The sequence below is a fragment of the Psammomys obesus genome, unplaced genomic scaffold (assembly GCF_907164565.1).
Source record: "Psammomys obesus unplaced genomic scaffold, mPsaObe1.curated_primary_1811, whole genome shotgun sequence".
In the NCBI taxonomy this organism is placed as follows: domain Eukaryota; kingdom Metazoa; phylum Chordata; class Mammalia; order Rodentia; family Muridae; genus Psammomys; species Psammomys obesus.
This window is the reverse complement of record NW_026585504.1, coordinates 10,797,177-10,823,970: the sequence shown is the minus strand read 5'-3', so window position 1 is coordinate 10,823,970 and position 26,794 is coordinate 10,797,177. Positions and strand designations below refer to the sequence as shown.

The 26,794-nt window shown below is 43.3% G+C and overlaps 1 protein-coding gene across 1 annotated transcript in view; it reads right to left on the bottom strand.

Moving 5' to 3' along the window:
* Fbn1 (fibrillin 1) overlaps positions 1–26,794 on the bottom strand; it is a 174,654-nt gene that overhangs the window by 57,174 nt on the left and 90,686 nt on the right. The window contains exons 14-32 of the mRNA XM_055599100.1: positions 24,312–24,437; positions 22,765–22,887; positions 20,002–20,124; positions 18,806–18,958; positions 15,144–15,197; positions 13,622–13,747; positions 11,935–12,060; positions 11,279–11,398; positions 10,923–11,060; positions 10,471–10,521; positions 8,737–8,862; positions 7,046–7,273; positions 6,176–6,301; positions 5,905–6,033; positions 5,624–5,749; positions 5,392–5,517; positions 4,108–4,230; positions 2,983–3,108; positions 1,825–1,950 (exon numbers count right to left, since the gene is read on the bottom strand). Of these exons, the coding sequence (XP_055455075.1) occupies positions 1,825–1,950; positions 2,983–3,108; positions 4,108–4,230; positions 5,392–5,517; positions 5,624–5,749; positions 5,905–6,033; positions 6,176–6,301; positions 7,046–7,273; positions 8,737–8,862; positions 10,471–10,521; positions 10,923–11,060; positions 11,279–11,398; positions 11,935–12,060; positions 13,622–13,747; positions 15,144–15,197; positions 18,806–18,958; positions 20,002–20,124; positions 22,765–22,887; positions 24,312–24,437 (2,376 nt within the window). The remainder of the gene's footprint in view (positions 1–1,824; positions 1,951–2,982; positions 3,109–4,107; positions 4,231–5,391; positions 5,518–5,623; positions 5,750–5,904; positions 6,034–6,175; positions 6,302–7,045; positions 7,274–8,736; positions 8,863–10,470; positions 10,522–10,922; positions 11,061–11,278; positions 11,399–11,934; positions 12,061–13,621; positions 13,748–15,143; positions 15,198–18,805; positions 18,959–20,001; positions 20,125–22,764; positions 22,888–24,311; positions 24,438–26,794) is intronic.

Genomic DNA, 26,794 nt, shown 5'->3' with positions numbered 1-26,794 from the left:
AGAAAGAAAGAAAGAAAGAAAGAAAGAAAGAAAGAAAGAAAGAAAGAAACCCTGTGTGGGCTGGGAATGAGTCAGTGGGTGGATTCTTAACACTGCCGATGTGATTGGGGGAATAAAACATGTTTATTTGTTAAAATAGAAACAATCAGTAACGACAGGAGAGCTGACATACTTAGATGGATCTGTAATGGCACCCAGAGGGCGACCGTGCTTCTCATCAAACTAAGCCCCTCCTTAGGAAACAGCATCTATGTTCTTAATAATTGCTTCTTAGGGTACTCATTTTAAAAATTCTATCTAAATAAGCAGGATGTGCATGTATGTTGTGTGTGTGTGAGTGTGTGTGTAAGAGAGACACGGTTGCAACATCTTGTTTTGCTGTTATTTGTAGTGCTTATCCAATCAGGCAAGATAAGTATCTCCGTTTACATTAGTCGTCTGGGACATTATAAACACTTGTCTTTAACTCGACCATTACCAAGGGGACCTGATGGCACTCGAAGCTATGAGTAACACTGACTTGAAACCAGCCTGAAAGAGCCAAAATTACGTGAAACTGAAAAGACAGTCTGGCTGATTTTTAAAAACTTGTTTTCAAGTGTGTGAGGCTTCTTGCCAGTTCCTGTCTGTGTAAGTCATTTCCGGTCCAGTGTGATACCCTTGGCTGTTACTCCCAGGGCTATTCACAGAAGATCTCTTTCTCCTCACCCAGTGCAGGCCCCTCCTCCCTAGGCCACTGCAGAGTTCTTTGCCTGGGGGGAGGGGGTAATGTTTGGATAAAGTCAGAGATCTCTGGCGATTTGTTCATGGTCACAAACCAGTGGAAAGACCCAGGACAAAATCCAGGACTCTGTTCTTTCAAATGTGAATATCAAAGGCCACGTTACCCTGATATCTAAGAGGTTACAAGAATCTGGGGCTTCTTCCTACAGCACGTGCTGGATACTGTTAAACTGACAGGCCATTCTAGGCTGCAGTTGGAAAGAATAGAGAGGTACTGAAAAGAGAGTATTTCTCTGAGTATGTTTCTGCTCATAGGGTTTACTAAAAGGTGACTGCTGACTCATCCAGCAATGAGTACTTCCTGTTCGCTCAGTCTCAGCCTCTCTGCAAATTCAATTATGCAAGGTTTCCCTTTAAAAAATGGATCACTGCCATTCCATGTTCTTAATTTCATTATTTCATGTTTGGAAATAACAAGTACAACACCATGGCACCAAGTGGCTTCTTTTATTTGGCATTTGATAAAAGAGCCTCCTGAAAATATTGTGAAGGGTGTTCTTAGGCGCTGTTGATGACAAACAAGAGAACTGCGAATGGTTCAATTTCTTGACATCAACTATGTCACACAAACAAAGACTTGTTTAGGCTAAAAACTTAATGTGTCAAAAGCAATCTGACTTGGGGAATGAAAGACTGGCAAGAACTGATGAAATACAGGGCATTTTCTTTGAAAAAGAAATTGCAGTTGTAAAATGAAGTGTTGGCAAAGAAGCTTGCTCTGACCAAGGGTTGATAATCTTCAGTAACCAGCACAGTCACTAACGTGGCCTCAAAGTATGACTCTTGCCCTATAAAAGTTACACCATTCACTTATCCAGCACAGAACGTCTTTATTTTCACAGGTAAAGAACAGACGTCATTCACCTTGGTTCTAATAAAGCATGGAAAGTGTCAAAGGCATAGAAGCTAAATTAATAAAACATGGGCCACAAAATACCTACAATGCAGTGAAAATGATGTTTAAAAATGTGTTAAACTGTAATTATGGCAGTTTCTTAGCTGCTTGGTATTTTTTTTTTTAATATGTAAAAGAAAACATACCTGTACAGCCTGTCTTCCCTTTCTTCCCTGAATAGCCCATATCACAGTGGCAAATAAATGAGCCTTTCGTGTTTTCACAGGTCCCGCTGAGGCAGATATTCGGATTCAGGTCACATTCATTGACATCTATAAGACACAGATACAATTCATATACCCAAGTTCCTGCTGTAACGGACACTTTCTCTGTTAGATAAAAGAACTATAACAGAAAACGAAGAAAGGGCAAGACACTTTCACTGAAATAATAATCTCGAGGAAAAAAAACATTATAAAATATAATACTTAAATGCTTCCACAAACAAACAAACAAACAAAATGATGAGAAACTCCATTCACACTGGTACATTTTAGGGAGAAAGAGAGAAAGAGAGAGAGAAGGAGGGAGAGGGAGGAAGGGAGAGAGAGAGAAAGAGAGAACCAGTGACCTGAAGAAGGCTTCTGCAGATATTCCGAGCAGTGGTGAGCTCACTCACACAAAGAAACAAACCACCACGCTGGGGAAAGTGCTGGCCAATCCAGTCCGGCAGTCCTCGGCATTACGGAAGACCAACAGTGGTGCCCTTTCCTAACAGCTGATTCAGAAAACCTTACACTTCATAGGGAATGGAGCAGAGTTCCAGAAGGGGCTTGCCTTGGTAACACAGCAATACCATCTCTAGACTAACTGCGGCTTAAAAGTTAGACTTTTAAGAGGATCAGTCTGGTTCCAGATGACCAAACCGCATTCTCAGAGTTGAATACTTCTAGAACACAGGAATCACCAGCCATTTACTAAGGTGAAATTTAAAACGACTGGCTTGCAATAGTTATAGGCAGGAGATGAAGCAGGAAATAGGAACAAACTGATCTTTTGTTTTGCCTTTATTTATTTATTTATCTATTTATCTATTTATTTATTTATTTATTTATTTATTTATTTATTTATTTATTTATTTATTTATTTTGCAACAGGGTTTCTCTGTGTTGCCCTGTCTCTCCTGGACTCACTTTGTAGACCAGGCTGGCCTCGAACTCACAGTGCTCCGCCTGCCTCTGCCTCCCTAAGTGCTGGGACTAAAGGCATATGCCACCACACCCAGTTGAACAAGCTGATCTCTACGTGAGTTCCCAACACTGTGCCCGACCAGGCCAGTTAGACAACACTGCCTTCTCTCTCACCTACACAGGTCTTCATGTCTTCAGATGCCATGAACCCGTCATAGCATAGGCACCTGTACTCCCCAGGGATGTTCGTGCACTGACCACCGTCACAGATGTTGGGGTTATCCTCACACTCATCAATGTCTGGAAAGAAGAAAACCAACAGCCACATGTCACGGATATTGATCCTGGCCCCATTATTCAGCGAGGAAGCATAATGGCCTACTCGCAGCAGACGGGCATCTCCTAACCTAAACCCAAATGGAGCCTTGTGTTAGTTACCTCATCACATTATCCTGGGGACAGAGAAGGCAGTCAGTCTCGAAATTCTCAGTATATGGTCTGAGGGCACAACAGACCCACACTGCTCTAAAAGGCCATCAATACAAATTTAAGCATATGAATTTGTAATTCAGAATTATGATGAATCATATTTTATCATTGGTTTTAAATGGTTACTTTCAGCATTTACTTTGGATAGTCAAATTACATAAAGGTGAATTTTGTGTGTGGGGGGTTAAAGGTTGAATCAAATAATCATGTTCATGTTACTATGTTCAAATTCTCATCTTAACCAGAGCCAAAATCAAAGTCTGAGGCACTCACTTGACTTTTTATCTCTTGTTGGCTGCCTGACTAATGCAGCATAAGGTGGTAAGACAGAAGTTTAAGTTAAGAGAGTGCTTCTCAAACTTCCTATCCAAACACGTGGATCACCAAGATGATGACCTCACCAAGACAACCCAGTACTTTTCAGGTCAGTAGATTTAGATGGAGGCTGAGGTTCTGCATGTTCACAAATCCTCAGGTCACGTGGCTGCTTCAGAAAACACACTTGGAATTGCACCGAATTAGGTTCAAGATGCAACTCTCCAAAATTCTGTTTAATCAAGAAAATGTTTTCTATTCCATTTATTACACATCAGGTGCTATACTAAATCTTCTTCCTCTTTTCCACGATCTCAATTCCATTTTATAAACCAAGATCTGCTGCTAAGTGCATTGCTTGAATACACACAGCTGAGATATGCAACGGACAAGGACCCGAACCTAAGCTTGTCACACTCTGAGGCCGAGGCCCTAAGCCACTCTGCTTGGGGGACTGGCACTGAAAGAGATCAACCAGTGGGCAAAACTGCTCACCTGTGCAGGACCTCTGGTCTGGCATCAGCGCGAACCCTGGCTGACAGCTGCATTCGTAGCTGCCTTCAGAGTTTGTGCAGAAGGTCTCACAGCCACCGTTCATTATGCTGCATTCATCGATGTCTAAGAGAAGTGAGAACAAGATTAGACTGCTGTGTCCTCTCCTGAACTCATGCTGAAATTTGATTCCCGCCAGAGGAGTATGAAGGGATGGGACTTTGAGGAGGTTATTAAGCTGTGAGGACCCCACCACTCTCATGGGAGGCATTGGTGTCATTATAAAATGGGTGAGTTTGGCCACTCTTGATGTCCCCCTCTTTTGCCCTTTACACATTTTTGTGCAGCAAGAAAGCCCGTGCTCAAAGGCCTTTACCGCTGGTTCCCAGCCTCTAGAGCTGTGAATCAGTGAATTTCTATCATTATAAATTAGCCAGTCTCGTGTATCCCTGTGGAGCACATAAAAACTGATGGAAACACCTTCTTTTGTGTTTGCAGTTGTGGCGCACTTTTTGGTCATTGATTCACTTATAACCATGAATTATGGCTTGATGGGCTGAGGTTCTGATCCTTTGCAAGAAACTGAATTGAAGTTTTGAGTTGTCCTTGGCTAGATTTCTAAAGAATCTGGGCTGATTTATGGTTTTGGGCGAAAACCATCTGAGACTTGGCAGTTCTGCGTGGTGTACACCCCAAGCCAGGCTCAAACTGGCAGCATTTCTACAATGTCACTTTGACTCTGGGCATGATAAAGCCGCAGGGCCTCCTGTGTCACTCTTCATGGCAGGACTAAACCTACAGAGGATCAACCACAAAGCAAAATCCTTGTCCCACAAAAACCCTTACTTAAAGAGTGCCAGACATGGCCTCTGTTTCAGGGTAAGATAGGAACATCCCCTGGCCTTCTTGCCAATGGTCAACTCTGAAATCTTTAGATGGTCTCTATCAAGGGAGGCAGAGACTTCACCTCATGCCTCCTGTGTTTTTCATGGCACTTGCTAGGTTTAGTTCATCCTGGGGTTAATTATCACTGGACGGTATGCTTTGGCATGCATATGCTGTGCTCATCATTCAAAAAGCAAAAATCTGGTTACATATCTTTCATTTATCTGCTTCTTGGAAGAGGGAAGTAAGGTGTGAGTATTCTGAGCCGCTTTGGGAATTTTGCTTCCAGGGAAACAAGAAAGATCTAGCAATAAGAACAGAACTCATAATTGCACAGCTTGGGTATTTTACGAAGAGACGAAGTAAAATGCACCGTGAAATAAAAAGAAGGCTAGAACTTACCGACGCAGAAGAGCCTATCAGGAGTCGAGTGATAACCCGGGTTGCAGGCACACTGATACTTCCCTACGAGGTTCACACAACGGCCATTGGGACAGAGGTTTGCAATCAGTTCACACTCGTTGATGTCTGTTCAGAGACAAAGGAAATCATAGAAACCCAGTGTCTGAATCTGGCAGAGATACGGGTCAAGCAACTGACCTCATGCAAGCGGTCTGAAAGAGTTCCCCCTTACCAATGCATGCAGAGATGTTTGGGGACAGTTGGTGGCCAGGAGGGCATTCGCAGCGATAACTTCCCTCTGTGTTGTGGCAAAAGCCTCCTCGACACAGGAGAGGATCTCTCTGACATTCATCAATATCTGTAAAATGGAAACGCATCACGTTGAAGATGCCAGTGCCCTGTTCTTCTTTACCAGGCGGAACCAGTTGGAATTGCCCGGGCTTCTGCCTACGGAGAATCCAGGGTTCTCGGGATGACTTGCTTGCCATGCTGGTTAAAGCAGCACAGACTCACCCATGCAGTTCTTCATCATCATGAACCCGCTTTCGTAGCCTTCATCACATTTGCACTCAAAGTCCCCGGGGGTGTTCACACACTGGCCTCGGCCACACAGGTCAGGAGATATGCGGCACTCATCGATGTCTGCATGAAAACCACAGGCGGCCATGGTGAGGGCGGGGGGGGCAGGCTTGCAATGTGATGCGACACAGGAAAGAGGGAGTGTGAAGACTCCTTGCTTCCCTTCCCGCCCCTACCCCACCCCACCCCAGACACGCTCACTGACCTGTGCAGTTCCTCTCTTCGGAATCCAGAGCAAAGCCACTGTCACACCTGCACTTGAAGCTGCCGATGGTGTTTCTGCATTTGCCGTGGGTACAGAGGCTGGGTATCATCTTGCATTCGTTGATATCTTCAAAAGAACGAAAATGCAGAAAGAAAAGGTTAAGGGAGAACAGTTAGAATGCCTCAGGGGTCCACCCTTGAAGCTCAGAAGGTTGGAGGGCTCTGATCTAAGAGTCATGGCAATATCCATCTCAAAAATGTATGGTAATCCAGGGTGAGGACTTCATAAACACCCCTAGCTACTCTGACTTCTACATTTCAAGAGAACACTTATTTTTTATATATATACTGAAGTAAACAATCATTGTGCCACTGTCCATAGATGTTAAGCTGGCCTTAAAATTAGATTAAATCCACAACTTCTTACTCTGACATGGACTTCAGAGTATGCCACGACAAAAAAATATATTAAAACACAATAAACCACAGAAATGAAATCCATTGCATTTGGACAAAGAGCATCTACTAGTATCACATTACTAACCAGCAATAAGAATGTTTCAAATAGAGACAAAAGGTCAAGACACACTGTTTTGGCAGATAACTGACTTTCCTCTAGTTCTCAGATAGTATTAAGAATTATTTTACTAGTTAATGGGTAGGAGAGGTAAGAAACCTCAAGCAGTTCTGAGAAGTAGGAACTTTTACCATTGGCAAAAGGGACAGGGAGGAGAGAGAGCTTTTCTCAGAAAATTGAAATGCTGAAGGAATGACCAGTCTAAGGTATGTGTAGCAAAGGTATCTGAACGAGGTTTTTGTAGCAAACTGGGCTCACAAAAAGGCATCCAACCAGCCACAAAGAGCACTGTACCTTTGAAGAAAGGCTTTCCATTTGTAATATCTTTGGTGGCAAACCCAGGTCCTCGGGGACAGAGCTCCTCATACTCCTGGCTGTTTTTCACGGGACATTCCTCACAGTCTTCCGTTCCCCAGGCTGCCCCGACAGAGCAGCAGCAGGCATCCATCCGGTGGCGGCCAGCGATGGGCAGGGTGCACTCCTCATCGTCATACCTCAGGAAGCAGGTCTCCAGACGGATGTCTGTCAGGGAGGAGCAGGAGACTGAGGACAGCTGTCCTTCGCTGCCCAAAGCTACCAACTTTTGTTAGGGAAGATACATGCTAATTTGCTATATTCATGACTACATCTTCTTTTCAGTAGAAAACCAGGATTTTGTGTGGTAGGTATTCCTGTTAATGAAGACTTTATCCTCCCCCTCAGGCATGTTTAAATGCATTATTTATAAAAGCTCCCTCCCATCTCTTGGTGTTTTCTGATAATTCTGCAATGACTGAGAAGGTGCCACTTTGCTGTTTGTGGGCATCTTCTCTTTGTAAGGCCATCTTCATCACCAATGCAAGTATTCCATGTTGTCTTGGCATCTCTTCTCTAGGGAGAAGCAAACCCTCTCTGTTGTAGGAATGCATCATATTACTCAAACAGCTACTCAAGTAGGCCTTGTGCCTACCTCGTTTCTGGAGAGGTGGATTACTAGTCTGGAATGGAGCTTTCCTACTTAAGATAAAGAGCATATGGCAAACAAGGCCATCCATTCTTCTAAGATGATTCCTTTGATATGTGTATGTGCATGTGGCTATGCTTATTCCCACCCCCAAGTTTCCCAGGCTAAGGCAGGTAACTTAAAGTAAACTCCGCATTAAACACTGAAGTGTCATTCAACTGAGAATCTAGAAGAATGTTTTGGTTAAATAAAGATCCCTCCTAAATACATAAAGATTTGCTGATATCCTTAGTTATGAAAAGACTCTGAACTCTGAACTCCCCTTCTCTTCCATGTTGTTGACACTTTAAAGTTCTGTGTCTAAAGGTTGGTTCTCATCTGACAATGATCAAAATTCCTCAACTGAATGACAGTCTTTGAAGCACATAAAATGGGGATATTCTTCAGAGTGAGGCAGCATCAGAAATGTACTTCATGTGACATCGTTTATGGAGTCAAAGGCTAAGACACCAGAGAGCTGCTGGACTTTGGTCTAGCAGTGACCATTCCTTGTCAGTGGGATGAAACAATTGGATGGGAAGTGCCTCCCGGCTCTAACAGTTGGCATGGAGATTCCCACACAACCAGCAGAGCTGATAGCCCTGTTTCCCACCTGCCCCCACAACCTCCCTCTCCCAGAAGGATTTCTGCTCCTGATATGAATGGGGATTTCCTATAAGGACCTATCTGATCAGCTTTAGCACAGGCTAGAAGAAGTCGGGTGCGGCACCCCATTAAGCGCAAATGTGCTTCCTTCTGCCACTCAGCATAGGGCATAGTGCGTAGCACTGCAATAGCAACTGTGGTGACGGTGAGTGGAAGAATGAAAGACTAACCTGGAAAGCCTTTCCTCGGAAGAGTGAGAGAGGCACTTTGTCAAGAAAACCACCATAGATGCTAACAGATGGGGTGAACCTGCGTGTGTGTGTGTGTGTGGTGTGCGTGTGCGTGAGAGCGAGAGCATGTGTGTCCAAACGTCCAATTGCATCTTATTCATCTTTACCAAGGCAGATTCTTCCTGTGGCGTCTAGAGTCATCCCACTGGGACACTCGCACTTGAATGAACCCCTGGAGTTGACGCACAGGCCATTCTTGCACACTCCTGGGAACACTTCACACTCATTGATATCTAAAAAGGAAAAAGAAAGCATTAAGTCAGTGTCTCTGTATAAGCCAATCCTGGCTTCCCCCACTCATAGATTCACAATTATTCTCACAAAAGAAAGGACCTTTTCTGAAGCTGATCAGTTCAAAACACTAGCCTGCCTCCAAACAGTTCATATGAACTTCTGATGTGACTAAATAGCAAACAATGGGTTTGTTTACTGAGGCCGGAAGTCTCTCCACTGGCCTCTGGGGATAGTGTGGGAGCTGTAGAAACAGGTGCCATAGGTTTGGGGGACAGCTCTGGTAGGTAAGGTTCTGGGGGGAGGGGTTTAGTTAGCTTTAGGAGACAAGATGACTGGAAATAGAAAAAAAATCAAAGAAGAAAAAGCTTGAGCATGAGTTTATAAAAATCAAATTTTTATATACTGTGGGATATATGTGGGCTGGTCAAGGAGTCCTGATCCCAGGTGGGTGGTTGGGTGATGGAGAGACAACACGTGAACATCCATCCATCACTCAACAATGAAGCCCAGACCTACTGATCCTCCCCAATTTGCCTCATGGAGCAGTGTGTTCCCTGCACTTAATTTGGAAAAACAGACATCATCGAATTAATCCAAAGAAAGGCAATCTAAATGCCAAGAGGGGAGAGCCTTAGTTAACACATACACACACACACACACACACACACACACACACACACACACGTCTATTTTTAAAGAGGTCATTCTCCAAGCTGACAGGGTTGAAAAAAAGTCTCAATGCTTTCTTGAAGAAAAACTAAATGGGAATGAAGTTGAACCTACTTTTGGGAGGTTTGTTCCTCAGAGTTTTTCCTTGGCCATTTGTATACAAAAATGTGCTGTTGAAGCTCAGATAAGTTATGAACGGCTGGTCTGAACCAGAAAAAAAGCCAAAGGATTCAGTCATCATTTGGAAAGCAAGCCCTTGGGTGGGGGTTGTAGTATTCCTCTTTGTTTTAACAGAAAAAAAAACTTCCATTTTATCCCACATATGGGACTAACTGTTGTTTTTTTTAAATACTTCAGCTGCTGTGTCAAGTCAGGCTGAGTTAACCACCATGACCTATATCTACTCAAGACTCCATGAGAAAGAACCACAGCAAACTGGAGAGGGTCCACATGGACCCTGAAATCAGAGGCAACTGAGTCTACCCCTCTGCATCACCCAGGAATGTGACACAAATAAACAAACAACAACAGCTAAAAAACAAAACAAAACAGAGCTAACCAAGAATGCAAACCCTACAGTCTTTGAAAATGGAAATGCCTTGCTTTTCTGCTCCTGATCTGCAATCACTCCAAACGATGATTGGCCATTCCAAAGCGTTACAAGCCATGCTGTCCTTCGGCCATAGTGATCTGACACTGTTAACAGTTTGTGTATTTAAACATCTGTTCTGCTCTGCATTTCTCAGTATTTTTTTTTCCTTTCTGAAGCATATTTCTCACTGTGAAGCTGTCTTATTCCTTTATCCAGGCCAAGTTAACACAAGCATTTTTCATACATGCGGAAATGTTTGGTTTATATAAGAGAAAGAAAGAAAGAAAGAAAGAAAGAAAGAAAGAAAGAAAGAAAGAAAGAAAGAAAGAAAGAAAGAAAGAAATACCTTCACATTGTGTGCCTTTAATTCTTGAATACCCTTTACCACATATGGGATCTGTGGGAAAACAAAATGAGATTAACCACATCTATCTAGACTTTCCAGTCATGATAGATTAAAAACAAACAAACAAACAAAAACCTGAGGGAAGGCCTGGAACAGGAGCCGAGTTTTGTTGCTGGGGATATGCATGGGATTGCTTAGATAAGGAAGAGCAGGAATGGAGTGCTAGGAAACCCAGCTTGCAGGAATTTGTGCTTCTGGGAGTTACTGCAAGCTAATCACATGACCACATGAAAACGGAAAATGGTCAACTGACCAGAATCACATAAAATTGATGTCCTTGATGCTTCTTTGGTTTTCTCTTTAGGGATATGTTTAATCAAGGTCATCTTTGAATTTTCCGTGTGTGGAATGACCAGTGGGATGGCTGCAGAGCCGCGAGCTGCTTCTCTTACCCACTTGACACACAGTGCAGGGACTCCCCCAGGCCGCCCCGAGCGAAGAGCAGCATTCGGACTTCAGGGTCGCTCCATTGATGTTGATCTCACACCTCCCGTCAATGACAGTCTGCCAGCATGTGCCCTTGATGGTTTCTTCCGAAAGAGGGGGGATGTACATTTAACACATCTTATCATGAATACAATGTGTACACAGGCATTACAGCTAGAGTAGCATCACGAAACAAGGAATGATAATCATTTTCAACGTGCCTTCTATATCTAAGCTTCTGTTGCGGTCAAAACAGCCACTAAGCATAGGAGCACTAACTTACTGATAAACACGGACACATCAGTCTAAGAAGGATAAATACCTATGCAGATGGTTTTGGTTGGATCCAAAGTGCTTTCGGGAGAACATTCACAAATAAAGGAGCCAGGGCTGTTCTTGCAGACTCCGTTAATGCAGGGACTCGACTCACATTCATCAATGTCTGAAATAAAACCAGGTCTCCATTACTACCGAAAGCTGCTCCTAAGCATTAAAATGTGTACCTCGACTTTGGCCTTAATTGCTACCATATATTCTTCATTAGATAGTAAAGCTCCCCTAAACAGGTCTTTCCAAACAAGAAGGAATGTCAAAACACTAACTGAACATATTTCTTTAGTATAGAAACTGGCACATGAGTGAGTCTTCGTATTCAGAAAAATCTGGAGAGAATTACAAATTCAAATTATACATGCACAACATTTTCTTCATCTAATAAGTGATGGCAAATGAAATGTCAGCTAGAGGCAAATGAAAATGAATGCCCTAAAACCACCATGAAAGGGTGAGTAAAATGCCAAATGCAAGTAAGTACCATCTGTGGCTTTATACATTTAGAAGCAGAGAATCCGGTAGAATTGGTTTGATTATCTAAAATAGAAGAGACTCTAATTTACTCCTAAGGTGGTCTAATGGCTTTCCCAGAGAGAGAGACGCACACACAGAGAGAGATGCATAGTATAAAGACAAAGCAGTTACCTTCACAGGTTTTTAGGTCAGGTTTGTACACAAATCCCTTGGGACAGGTGCAGACAAAACTTCCAGGTGTGTTTCGACATTGTCCATTGTCACAAAGTAGGCTGTTCAGCACACACTCATTAATATCTGGAAAGACAACAAATGGGAACGTTTGAAAGTGTGTCCCTTGGCAAGCAAGGCCTTTCTCCCTTGAGGTTAGGTCTTTAAATTCCTAATGGTACAATCAAGTCCACAGAGACAAGACTCTTGTTCCATCGGCTCGCCCCACATCGGGGCTTGTTCTGCTTCTCAAAACTGAGGTCTGCAAAGCCTCGAGCTGCTGATGCTATTTAATTCACTTCTTGGATTCTCTGAAAAGTAGGAGTCTTTACAGCATTAGAACTAAAGAAACTAATCTTACTGGTTTAAGGTCCTAAATAAATAGAAAGGAGCAACCTCAATGTAATGGTGGACCCCTGTGGTCCCAGCCCTGGGAGGTGAAGTCACGTGGAATTACTCCAACCACAGCAGTGAATATACTTTAATAGACTACACACACGCACACACATGCCCACACAGCGTGTGTGCTTAAAATATGAGAAAATCAGACAGGAAGTTATGTTTCTATTGAGCAAAGGAAATGCTGAAAGTCTATCAAGGTACTATAAGGAACACAACCATTTCCCAAGAGTTCCAAACACCAAGAGGCTTCAAATGGGCTCTGCAAATGGCCAGAGACATGTGCGAGCAGGGATTTTCTTCTCCTGGGTCTGAGCCCATGGAGACTATGATGTGGATGGGAAGCCATAGAGCCCAGCATGCAACAAGTTATTGATATTTGATAGGCTGTGTGCCAGACTGGAAGAGTGAATAGATTTTATAACAACCTGAATGACCCCTGAGCTTGCTTCAAAGTTAGATCAGCTCCTTGGACAGGGACCTTCCAGCTCTGGCTCTAAAAATCACCAAGGTAAAAGTGGGAAGCACCTAACTCCAAAACTCTGAATGGAAGTTTATATATTCTGAGATTTTTCTAGTTTATCTTAAAGCTTATTAATTTATATCATATTCCACAAAGGTGCATTTGCTTATATTAAAGATATATTTGTTCTTCAAATAAAAAACACACCACTCTACGCTTTGGTTTGTGTAATTCTTTCTCCAGGAGTATGAGTATCTTGGTTGTAAAAGCCCAGCTTCAGGAAACACAGTCTACATGTCGCTCCAGACAGCAGACGTTTTCAGGAAACACTGTTCTAGGCAACTGAAGAATGTTGGAGAACGAGACTAATGCTCTTAGGCTTACTGTTTCCTCTTAACCAAATGACGTACTTAGTTTCTGGATTCCTCCTTCATTGAAGGTTCTCGTCACATGGAGAAGGATGCTTTTTAAAGCTAATGTAGCACCATCGTTACTGCCTTCACACATGCTTAGGTCAGTAAATTCAAAAGGACTCCTTACCGGTGCCTGCTGACGTCATGCCCAGCCCGCTGCTGCAGAGTGCCTGAAAACAAGCTGTGCTATCTCTGGTTAAATCTAATGAGTAGTTGGGGGAACCGTTTCGGTAGAAATAGGAACGGCTCTGTAGCACTGTGAGAGAGGCTCCTGCCTTGCCTTTCCTACACCTAACAAGCTTCTCTTTTCCCGAGTGAATCTGGCACGATTCTCCACCAGCTGTCAAGAAAGAGAGCAAGGCAACCTCCTTACCGACACAGTTTTTTCCAGTTATGTCTACTTCGTATCCCGAGTTGCATATACATTTGTAGGTCCCGCGGAGATTTTCGCAGATGCCATTTGGGCAAATATCAGGATCTAATGCACATTCGTTTATATCTACGCCACCAAAAAGTTCAAAGTCAATCGCAGTCTAAAACAAACATTAAATGAAAACCAAACAAAACAGTACAGTATGTGCAGTGACCTTAGGACTTCCCAGTGGGTTCACTTGGAAGAGAAATGCCACTCTTTCTGCTCACCATAAGATAATGAGCCAAATCTCCCCCAACTCCAGACCCTGGAGGAAAACTGGCACCTGAGCTGACCATAAGATTACCTATCATCCCCAAATTAAGCTGAGGAAGATGTCTTGGACGGTCTGAGCAACCAGGATGGGAGCAGATGATGCTGAGAGCCCAAGTCCCCGACACCACCTCCTTCCTCTTCCCTCTCTGCCTTGCATACCGCCAAGGTGATTACATCACGCCCTCGCTTCAATTTTTGTTAAGTTCAACAACATCTTCAAATAAAGCATGAATCACGTGTTTATTGGTTACAAAGTTGGTGCTCATGCAAGGCCCCTCCCCCACTGAGTGGGACAATCCTTCAGCAGGCAATCCTTACAGACTGAAAGCAAGCTCAGAGCTTCCACTTTGGCCCTGAGGCGGCCAGGCATTGCCTCTTTTGTGTTCTCATATACTGAGCAGACCTCCCTCATGTCAGAGAGGGAAGAAGAGCGGCAGTACGTGGATGGATGATCTTTAAATGTCAGGGTTGTGATTTTCTTCATCTCCATGTCCTTATCACAGCTTGTTTGATCCCCACTGACTCCTTCATCACCAGCTTCTCTAGTTCCCCCCTTCATCAATATTCTCTGCTCAACCACACATATGGTGAGGTGCATCAGCCACTTTGGGCTTTCCCAGAATCCCCTAGTGAAATCGCTTAGTTTCATGTGAGTGAGGAAGTCCCTTCCTCTTGTCACCGACCTTACATTCATCTTCGTGGTCTCTTTTGATTCTGTTCTTTTAGCGACACCCAACATTGGTTTCCTCAGCTCCTACACAAATACCTTATTTTCTTCTAACCTAGTTAGTTGCTCTTATTTCTTGCTACAAAATTTAAGTGGCATCTTATGACCGAACCTTTGAGAATTAAGAAATCTTTCAGACTGTGGATGGATAACTGTTCATCCAATCCAAAATCCTCCACTGTATTTAATAGTGGAAATCCATAAAAGGTTTAGGCTGCCACGTCCCTAGAATGAGTAACGCCGGCCACTGTATGTCATCTAGGGCTTTTCCCCAGAAAAGGCCCGTGAGAAAGCCCCACACCCATAGCCACCAGGCTGCCACAGCAGTTCTGCCATGGGGCTTCTGGTCATCCATGTCCATCACCAGTGATAAGCAAGGTGTCAGGCCAGACTGTGTCATGAGAGTAAGTAGATACCCACAGAAGGATCAATACTGCCTTCACACATACTTAAGTCAGGAAATTCAAAACGACTCCTTACCGGTGCCTGCTGAAGTCATGCCCGGCCCGCTGCTGCAGAGTGCCTGATATTCCGCTGTAAGAAATTACCAGATAATAAATGCGCCCTTGTTTTCAGAACAGGTCAGTTTTGCTCTCAACACGCATCATTTCCTCCAACGCAAGGAGAACTGAGCTAAAGTGGTGAGAGAAGAGGGAGGCGTCCCCTGTGGGAGTCACCTTTATACCGGGCTTTCATTTTAAGGGTTCTGCACGCCTGAGGAAATTGGCTTTGAAGGATACAGGGAAGTCATAGCAATTGGGCAAAGCACTTTTGGAAAAGGTGTATTTTCCCTACAACTCAATTTGTTCACCAGGGAACACTTTACACGTACAGTGAAACGTGCCTGTTAAAATGTGGTTTCTTAGCTGTTCATAAAACTTTCCCCTGCCATGCTGGGAATAGTTCTGTTTCTCAGTTGTAGTTTTTGTGTTTTGTTTTTTTTTTTTCTAGTACAGTCAGGTTCTCACATTTCCTCAGTTCTCCTCAAACACTCTGGGCTCTCCTCACAAGAGCACAACAAAATATCCAGTCTCATGTGCAAGCGCCATTTGAATCATTGGGGTACTGTGCTAACTTTCCTTGGTGAATCCACAGGAAAACTCCTAACACATATTAAGATCATGCAATCTTTCTTAGTAAACAGAGGTGCGCAGAATCTCTCCCCAAACTTGGGACAGAACCAGCTCTCTAGTTCTTACAATTGTATGAAGTCTTATATACAACTCTAACAATACGCAGAGGAGAATCCTTTAGCCAGGCATGGTGGCACACACCTTTAATACCAGCACTCAAGAAGCAGAGGCAGGAGGATCTCTATAAATTCAAAGACAGCCTAGTCCACATAGTGAGTTCCATTACAGACAAGGCTACATAGTGAGACTCAGTCTCAAAAATAAAAAACGGCACACACACACCAACTAATGAAGCAACCAACCAACCAATCAAGCAAACAAAACCAAGAAAGCAGCCTTAAAAATGAATCCCCCAAAGTGCGCATTTTGTAACAAGTAGTAAAATGTTTTCATAAAAAAAAAATTTAAAAGGAGGCCAAAAAGGAACAAGGAAGACCGAGTCAGCCACTGTGTATTTAAAAACCAGAGACTGAAAGACAACAGAAACAAAACAAAAACCTATCTTTGTTATCTTTTCACATTCTCAACTATTAAAATGGTCATGAAACTTTGTGAATAATAAAGCAAGGAAAAAAAACAAAAACCAATGACAATCCCATGGATGGTGTTCTCAAGGCTAATTCAGATGAGCTGACACTTGGCCTAAGCAGAAGCACAGCAAGGCCTCTGTCAGTGCCTCTACCACTGCTCTGTGCATTTAAGGGATCTGAATGCTGACACACTTCTGGCGACAAGCAAATCCCTCCCCTCGGCGTACTCATGCCCATTCCATACTGCAGCTCTCTAGGTTTAATGAGATCATATTAAAACACAGTTCACACTCTTATTAACTATTTTCTAAGCTACCCTAAGGTAGTACCATGGAAGGCAGGATGGCCAGCAGCATGGATAACCCTCCAGAGCTGCACTCATAGGGCTTAGCTGACGGCTTTCTGAGAGAAGGAAACGCTGGAAGGCCGAGGAGGCGAGAGGGCTTGCTGAGCCACGTAAATCAGGTTAGGAGACAGTGACGCAGCTTCCCCCAGCCCACTTGGCCTGCACAGCACCAGTGACCTTGGAAATTTGCATGGTTGTGGTTTCTCACTCAGTTGGCTAAGAGACTCTAGGGACTGTCAGGGCTTGTGAAGTCACCCCTCCTGAAATGAGGCAGATTCTACACAAGGATCTTTGGTGATTTGACATCCCTGTCAATCACTGATGTGGTGAAAGAACTTCCACATGTCCACCTTTTCCATGTAAACACCCTCAGACAACATATTACAAATATGAGCTGGAAGTTAGTGGCTGCAGGCTCCTGGTGTAGCTTCCGCTAAGCCTTACTGCTTAATGAAACTGGGTTTCTTTAGTGACCTTTCCCTAAAGCCATGTCATGTCCCTGAGTACATCATGCAGATGACCTTGGTCCAGAGGGCAAGCGTGAAAGCAAAGAACTGTAGTGAGCATCAAAGCTGCCATCTTTCCAGTCTTAGTGACACACCTGTCTCAGAAATTCAAAGTCTGTGAGAACAGTACTTTAAAAAGATTAGTGCAGCCAAGCACAGAATACATGACTATAGAGTTTTATGCCATCATTTTGCTTGAATGAATATTTACATATAACTGAAGTGCATTAAATGTGCATTGAACTGATTGTGGTGACATACAAATAATCTGTGTCCCAGGCAAAGCAATACTTTTTATCGTTTAAGTGGCATTTCTCATGTTCTTTTGAGTCTTCCCTTCATCTAGCTTCTTATGATATTTAATTTTGAACACCGTCATTTCAAAGATTATTTTTATTTGAAAATCTTTAAAAATAACTCTTGGGTTAATTTTTAATGAATTTTCCTTAGGAAGGAGATGAAATAACTGAATCTTACGTAAAAACTCACTAACCATTTTTTTTTTTGGGGGGGGGGGTTGTCCTAACTTTATTTTAGGACAACAAAAGTCAACTGCCAAGCTATGTTAAAATCGTATTCAGAGAGTAAAATATCTTCCAACTTCATTTCAATGACTTACCTTTTTTCTTCCTAAATGTATATCAGTTTTACTCCACCAATACCTTTTCTTCTCTGTCTCCCTGGTTTTCTTTTTCTTTTTCTCTCCCAAAGAGGCCCGATTTCTGCTTACATGTGACATATATTTCATTACTTTGTCATTTCTCCCACCTAACCGTCCCTTTCTACTACTGTAGTACACAAATAAACACACATGCACACAGACACATAACACACACAATCTGCATATGGGAGACAACATGAGATATTTCATTAAACTATTTTTTCTTTGTGATTATATATAATTACATCTAGGACTGTCTAGTTCATCTAATGAAATTTATTTTGTAGGTCAGAGCACTAGGAATTCCTTGTCCATATAATTCCATTTTATAATTATCTTTATTAATGTAAATCTTTTTCAAATACTTAAATGAGCAAAAATTTGTACAAAGAACTAATTTCCCCCAGATCTTTCTTCCCGTGAGTCAGGAAGCAGGGTTTTGACTCACTTGCCTGCCTGTCTTTTCCCCATGCTCTCCACCTCAACTACAGAAAAATACTTTTTCCCTAAGGTTGAATAAAGCCATTTAAGAAAAGTACACCAAAATCAACATGTGGGTTGTGAACAAAGTTTACAAATGGCCTTCTGGGAAGCTGCTGGGAATATTCAGGTCATCTGAAAGTTATTTATTTTTACACTGTGTAAAATTCTGCTTTTATAATACTCAGCTCCTGCGAAAAAGCAAGCAAGCGTCCTGCAGCTGCCTGCGTTCCTGGGAGCGTGACCACGAGGTGGGGTGGTTCCTCCAGAGGCCCATGAACTGCCTGCCTATGGCAAATAATTGCGAGGACAGGGAAAGTAAGGTGTGTCTAGACACTGGCGAGCCTCTGCCAACACCCCAGGAGGGTACACAAGATATCCTTGGGAGCTGGGAGCATAACACAGCCTTTCCTGCTAACTTATATGAAAGCAAAGACCATGGATGGTGGCAGAAGGGGGGGGGGGGCGCTCTATGACGCCACTTACCTGAATTCTGCGCAGGGCACGGCTGGCAGGGTTCTCCAAATGCATACTCGGTGCTGGCGCAGCAGCATTCGGATTTGGTCACAGCACCAAACAAAGGCTTCACACACTGGCCTCTCCTGTATCCCCCGTAGCATGTGCTCCGCATGTGTGTGTCTAACCAGGAGGAATCACCCGTCATAATGTTGTCATTTCGGACAGAGAAAGCCCTCCCCCACCATCGAGGCCAAAGCTGCCTTTATTTCTCCATTGCCCCTGTTCTAAGGCACAGAGAATGCCTGTGTATTTAGCATTTGACAATGAGAACACCCCCCCCCCAAAAAAAAAAAACCACATTAGCTTCTGAGCAGTGGGGACCAATGGCCAGAGCCAACCAGTTTCCTCTGGCTATCGCAGTTGAGCAAACTGTGAGGCCCTTAAGTGCTCGGATTATTTTTGATTCATTTCTGTCTTCCTTAGGCATGCAGAGAGCAGGAACTCTGTAAACACTGCATGAAGGTTGGATCTCACACTGTGATAAGTAAGACCTTTATTAGAAATGTGGCTTGCGCGAAAATAAACAGGCAGTTATTGAATGTCTAAATTGGGTTTACTTTCCAAAAGGGAGAAAGTTTAATCTTTAAATGGTTCATTATATAAACCTGCAGATGTTGGTCAACTAAGCTGTTATCTTTATCTCTAGAGAAGGAATTTTAAACTTCGTCCAATCCTTTCCTGATTCAAAGGGCTTACTGAGTATCCTTTAAAAATATAATTTGGATAAAAGTCTTGTTATTTGACAAATCTCAAAGCTTCATAAAACCATCATTGCATGTTTCTGAAACATCCATGTTTCTGTGGCATCATGGAGTTCCCTTGGACGGTTAATTACCTATTAAAATGTCCACCATGGTGTACATATACAAGGCAATTCAATAGACGGTTATCCGCAAAGGAAGCTGGGAGAAAATTGAAGATGGGCATATATTCAGGGCAGAAAAGAGGAAAGAAAAGGGGAGGATTTCCCAGCCCTTCCTTTATTTAACCTTATTTTTCTATTCCTAACATTAGTATCCAATGTATTCGAGAAGAGAACTGGATTTGTTAGATTCTTGTTCAGCAGAAATCATTGTACCTTATCTCCTAGGGAAGGACACGTTTGGTAAGTATTGCTGACTACTGGAGCATTTGTCATAAATCAGGCTGTAGCTTTTTCTTACCAACACACACACGCCCATCTAGACCCACGGCCAGTCCGGGAAAGCATTCGCATCTGTAGGAGCCATCCGTGTTCACACAGCGTCCGTTCATGCAGATCCCGGGGGTTTCACATTCGTTGATATCTGTAGCAGGAAGAGGCGCTTCTTTAACACCATTGAGCAAGTTCACTTTGGTAATTGCGGAACACAGAGATGGCGAATGGAGAAATCAACCGAGTTTGGTACTTTCCTATGAAAACCATCTTAACAGGATCTCCCCACCCCCAAGATGCTTGCTATCAAAAAGAAGAACACAATGCCAGACAGAATTGGTTGAGGAAGGAAAATGAGCACTAGAAGACAAAGGACTCTCCAATGCATCTAACCATGCTAGAATCTAAGCTGATTATACACTGCATCTTTCAACTTCGGTGGAAAGGAAGCTTTTCCTTTCTGCAGCCCACACCCACGCTGGAATCCCTGCTAGGATCAGCCTCGTCTGAGGCCTCTGGGACAATTAGTAAGAGGCAGACATTAAATCCCAGAAGGAGCATCGTGGAGACAGAACAGAAAGGAACATAAGATGACTTTGATGACAGCCCTTTGTCAGTACAACACTCGAAGCCACTGAAACATGGTAAAGCCTTTCTTAAGCGCTGCTGAGTATTTTTTAGTACCCTGTGTGTGACCTTACATACTGGAAAAGATGTCACTGCACCCACATTAGCAACAGCAGAGACTTCCCCCATTAATATGAGAAAGTAGAAAGGGTACCCAAACTGAGTTTTGAAAAACAAGGATGCTTAGAAACAAGTCACCCTGTAGCAGTCCTTTTACGACATACAACTAGAGTATTCGATCATTTCCTTTCTCCTGACCTTAAAAAAAAGCAAACTGAGAGTGAAGCACCTCTGTGTTTCACTTAGTTTGTGTTGTCTGGCACAAAATACATCCCGGTGGCCCAAGACTTCATGTTCAGGTTGTATTTAAAACAGCAGTCATAGTTAAGAACGTGAAGTCAGATTGGCTCTTCTGTTCCAGGCACCTTTTGTTCAAGCAGGGACTTTCAGTGCAATAGTGAAGTCTATACTCTAAAAAGAAGCCCAAAGGCTTTTCAGCAGGAAGTAGAGCCCCACAGTCGGCACAGGCGCTGTTGCCCCGGCTTTCAGCATCATGTGTTTGCGGGTTCAGGATGACAGATGAAAACCTCATCCCCCAGCAAGAAGAGCAACATGACATGAGGGAAAGCTCCATAGGATGGCTGACTTCCCCCCCCCCAAGTGTGTTTATCTGAGCTCTGTGGGGGAGGGAAGGAGAGGACAATAGTATGAACTGATCCTCTTCCTTCCCCTCTCTCTTCCTCCTTCCCTCTCTCCAGAATGCTAAGTTCAGGTGAACCAGTGTAACTGTCAGTTCTTCCACACAATTCAACAAGCTATTTATGGAGAAGACAGCATTTCCATGACTACCAATAGCTTCAGAGCCCACATTCATCTTTGAGGTCCTAATGTCCTCTGAGATGGCATAATTTAATTGCCAAGAGGCTGTCACTTTGATCACCATGCCTTGGCATTTCAAATAGCCCAGCAATCACACCCTTCCCCTTTCTTTCCCACATGTACAACACTTAATTTGCACAGCCTGACATTTTATCTTACGGCAGAAAGTCTCAAATTTCTCTCCCCCACATCAGGTTCCTCCTGGCACAGAGCTCAATGCGTACAGAAACCATTCTCCTGCTTCAAAATTTGAAAAAGTAAACTGTTTGTCTTCCACGGAGGGCGGGTTTACACAATGTTATACAAGCCAATGATGTGAAGGTCACAGGGGATGCAGGTAGGGAAGCAAGGCCTGGAAGCTCTTTCAAAGTTGGAAAAAGTACACACTTTGCCAAGAACTTAAGACATACAAGGCTTTCTTCCATGGTACCTTAACCAGAGCTGAAAACTAGAAACTCTCAGAAGAGGCACCCTGTGACATCATGCTGCCCTTTGGGCACTCAGTGCTCCATTTCTGCAGCAGAAGCTGTGAACGGAGGCTCTTGTCAACTCAGTGGGCTTCCTGGACTGAGAAGTTTGGTTCTAGCTGAAGTTACCCATCCCTGACTTCGTACAGCAGGGAAGAGGAGCACATTTGTCTCCAGCAACTCTTGTTAAAACCCAACAGCACAAATGGAACTTCTAAGTTATGCTTCCAATACTTGAAGCAACGAGAGTACTTCAAAACTTATCAGGCTACCTCTGTGACTCATGATTTATTTCTTCTGCTTTGTTCTTCTTGCCTTTCTTTTTTCCTTAAGTAACTTGCTAAAACCTAAATTTGTTGCTGTTTCTTATACCAGGAATACAGTACCACAAATACGTCTGCATTTCCCCCCCAAGGGAAGATGTGATTAATAGCCTAAGGTAATGATCAAGAACACCCCCGGCCCTCCCCATCCCCCATCCTTATTCCTCAGCTGGAAGGAAAAGGCAGAACTCAGCTTTATCAGAAAGATTGCCGGATCCATTGCAACGGATTGACGCTTTAGCACCTTAAACTGCCACACCTCTGCTGATCTCCAGGACTTTTTGGGAAGAACCCAAACGCCTTCTCTGAAATAAGACTATAGGACTAGCTGTGTTTCAATAACTGTAGCTGATTGAACAGCTGAACGTAAGAAGGGCTACCACTCAGGTTTCCAAATCAGACTCTTGGGAATCCCCTGTGGGAAGAATCTTTACAGTAGCTGTAGAGAGAAGGAAAGCGGGCAAAGACCACGCTTCAGGGATTTCCGGGACACACCTTTGCAGTAGCGGCCGTCTGACGCCAGCTGGAATCCAGGTTTGCAAATGCACTTGAAGCTGCCGTCTTCATTGATGCACATCCCGTTCAGGCACATGTTTCGTATGCTGCACTCATCCATGTCTAGAAAGAGAGACCCGTGTTCTCTTGGTGAGAAGAAGGCAGGCCTGGATGAGTATAATTCCAGCGTCTCCCATTTCTTTCTTACGTTTTCAAAGTATAGCCCGTTTTCATCCAGATGATAAACACAAAGAGAAAAGAAGGCATGGAAAACAGGCATCCCAAGCTCAGGTTGACCCAACGAAGGGTAGTGCGAGCCTTTCGGCGGGGGTCACCACAAGCCACAAGGAATGCTAACAGCTCAGCTAGCTTAGTTAGTCCACTGGCTTGTGTTCTCATAAACTAAAAATGAAACAAAAATTAAGGCTAGTGGGGATGAAAATGTATTTAGGCTAACTCCTGATTCTTTGGGGGCCAAGGAGGGGAAATGTGATCAAATTACATTGTATGAAATTCTTAAAAAATAATCTGAAGAATAATAAAAAAAAAAAGAAGAAGAAAAAGTGTCATTTCAAGCGATTTGAAGTAGATATTGCAAAGCTGGATTTAGTAAGTGCTAGCCCCGGCTTTGGGATCCAGCTGAGCCTACTAATATTTAGGTCCCTTTGATCACAGAGACAGTTCTTAATTTCACGGGCACGCTGGTCTGTGAGCCATTGAAACTCTCCCAGGAGGCCTGTACCTCTTGACATGACCTGTTTTCACTTACAGGCTTTTAGTCAGACTAAAGTAATTTATGATTTTTCTTTATTTCTCTTATTAAAAAAAAAAAAAAAAAACAGATTTGACCCTAACGGGGAATTTTGGCACCATGTCTGTGGATTAAATCACCCAAATAATATTCTGCCGAACATGTTCCCAAGAACAATTTTGAGATTCTTTCAACATATTAACAGATCGTTGGGATTTTTCCTAAGGGAGTTGGAAAACATGATAAGGAGGATTCTTCCCTTTCTGCTGAAGGCCCACAAACTCATCCACAGCAGTCACATTTACTTTGCCAGGGAAAGCCGGTCACATGATGAGATCAGAAATCCATGTAACAGGCTGCCTCGACACGCCCTAAGTTTCCCTGGAAGCAATTCTACATGCTCAGACACGGGTTAGTGGGTCTCATTACCAGGCAGACACTTTATACAAAAAGGATTCTAGGCGATTATAGAAGGTGTGTGCTTAAGTGAGGTTCACTGTTGTTTTGTTTGCTGTCACTGTAGAAAACGCCACACCACACGAATTCCGATTGCCTAAAATGAGCAGGTAATTAATGGTACACTCACACCCGATACCTTCAGACACACATTGCTGCCAGAATGGGACTGTGGTCCTGACACTGGGCAAACAGTACGCTTGCCTTTCCGGAAGAAATAAGTGAGACGCATCTTGACAGTCTGATCTTTCACACAGCGCTCGGCTCTGTCATGTTCAAGTCTCCTGATGCTGAGACTACAGTGGGAAGGGGGCCCGAGGCCTGGGGCCATCACCATTACCTTCACAGTTCTTTCCGTCCCGAGTGACGTGGAAGCCTGCATTACACACGCAGTGGAAGCTGCCGTCCGTGTTAATGCAGCGCCCATTGTTGCAGATCCGGCCATTCTGAAGGCACTCGTCGATGTCTGAGGGCAAAGTGAGAAAGGGTGGAGGTAATTCGGGGGACTCACAATTCTTTTCCCTGTCCCTCCATTTCTATTAGGACCTTGATCTTGGGTTTAAATTATTGGATATTATCACCATACATGTCGTGCCAGATAACAAGGTATGTTCGGGATCATCACTGTCAGACATGAGACAGGAAGAAACCTTTAATGATCACGTCCACCCACACTTTCCATCAAGACTGCTTAGATCTCAGTTGTATCAAGGGAACGGAGTTTTCACCGTTTTCCTAGATAATTAACTGAGCAGAGTATGTGATTATTTATATTGACCTTTGGCTGATATAATTTCCAACGTGACTAAAAGGTAAATCTTATAACAATAGCAGGATAATAGCTTAAATGCCATTTTTTTTGAGAAATTGCCCAATTCTCCCTAATAATCCTCCATATAACTACAAGCTGTCCACCTGCCTCACAACAGTTCTGGAACAAATACAGTTTCATTGACCATGTATATGATTCTTATCTAAACTTTATGACTAGTCTACCTACCAAACAAAGCGCTGGTCCTATGGAGGGTGTCCCTTCCCCCATATAATAACAATACTACTACTACTAATAATAATAATAATAATAATATCCCAGAAATGTTTAAAAATGACATAAACTAAAAAAATTAATTTCAAAATTAAAACCCCATAATTAAAAACCCCTGTTAGACAGCTAGGTAAAGGCAGCCTGAGTCTGACTCTGTTCCTTCTATCCTGAGGACTACAAATGGATGGCCTTCAAAGAGGATGGATCACACAGTCTTGTCCCCGAAACCTGCAATCATTCCCCTGCCCCGTTCCCTGAAGATACAGAACCAGGCTGAGCTGGATGAGAGCAACCCACCCGCGTTGAGGGAAGGCCCTGAGTATGAGCACCCTGCACGCCCTAGTGAGGAATGTGCATTTACGACCTGTCCAGTTATCCTGTCTGCCCAGCGTCTGCACGGTGTCTGTGGTTGACCCTCCTACGCATTCTCTTTCCAGGCTGATCCCACAGTGGTTTCTGTGTGAGCCATTGGACTAGCTGAAGCAGTCTGGGCTTTTCTTCTGTCTGATCTTCGTGCCAAACCCCTCTGATTTCTTCTCTTTTTTTCCCCCTCCTTTATTCTTAATGCTCAGTAAAACCTGTCTTGCTCCACAAAGAAAAACAGTAAAAATCCACATCTTCTTGAACCAATTTTTAACATTCTATAATTTTTGAGGTTAAAATAAACAAAAAAAAGTAGCATTCACTACTTCCAGAATGCCATGAGGGAGATACCATGGACTTCTAGATAGCATAAAAGTTTATTACTGACACTTGACTTCCACTGCCTCTTCTGTGTCCTTTGACCCAAGCACAGCTCCTGAGTAAGGACCTAGCCTTCCAAGACTCTTGTCCTCCAAACAGCACAGGTAAGAGATGGTCCAGGAGCCACGGGTCACCCTCAGCTTTAACCAGGCCTTAGGTTGAGAGTAATCATATGCCTTTGCCCTGGCCAGCTCTTGTTCCAGCCAAACCTTTCTCAACAATTTCTCTTAGCTTCTAAGTAGCTAAGTCTCTCAACAGGGATTTCTTCTGTTGAGAAATGTCCAGTATACCACTCACATTCAAATTACTTTAACAGCTAGAGCATTCAGAGGATTCTGAAATCAGCAAGATGGTCAACCTATTCAGATTCATAATTGTAGGCTGTTAGTAAAATTGTGTAGAAATACTGTGCTTCCAGGTTTTTCTTTCTGCTCAAAATTGACATTGCTGGGCATTGTACCTAAATACACCGATGGTGATGTTTCTCCAAATCTGACCAATCATCCCTGAAAGTAGCTCAGGGATGAACATCAAACATGCTCAACACTGTTAAGTGGCACGAATCTCCCTGCCTGCCTCGTGTTTAATAGTGCTCACTTATTTTTATCCAGTTCTGAAATTCTGAAATTTGCTTTGCTCTTCTCACCAACTCATCCTGTGCTGAACATAGAGGTTAAGCTTTCAGTTCTTGAAGGGTGGGCAGTGTACCTTACTCATTTCCGACCCAGAAACTTGCTACATAAATGTCACTTAACCGAAGGCATATTGGACAGCTTAATAAATTATAGAAGAAATAAGCCTGTGCTATGCCAACACGGACAGGGGAAATCTCATGAGGCTCCACACCTACATGAAGAGCTACAGAGAATCAACAGCTGCCAAGAAAGGGGGAGTTTTCAGGGACAAGCCTCAGGATAGGTTATCTAATACCTAGCAGTCAGCCCTAAACACTTGTATACCGGCAACGGCACGAGGCAAGCTGTAGCAGTGTGTGTGTGTGTGTGTGTGTGTGTGTGTGTGTGTGTGTGTGTGTG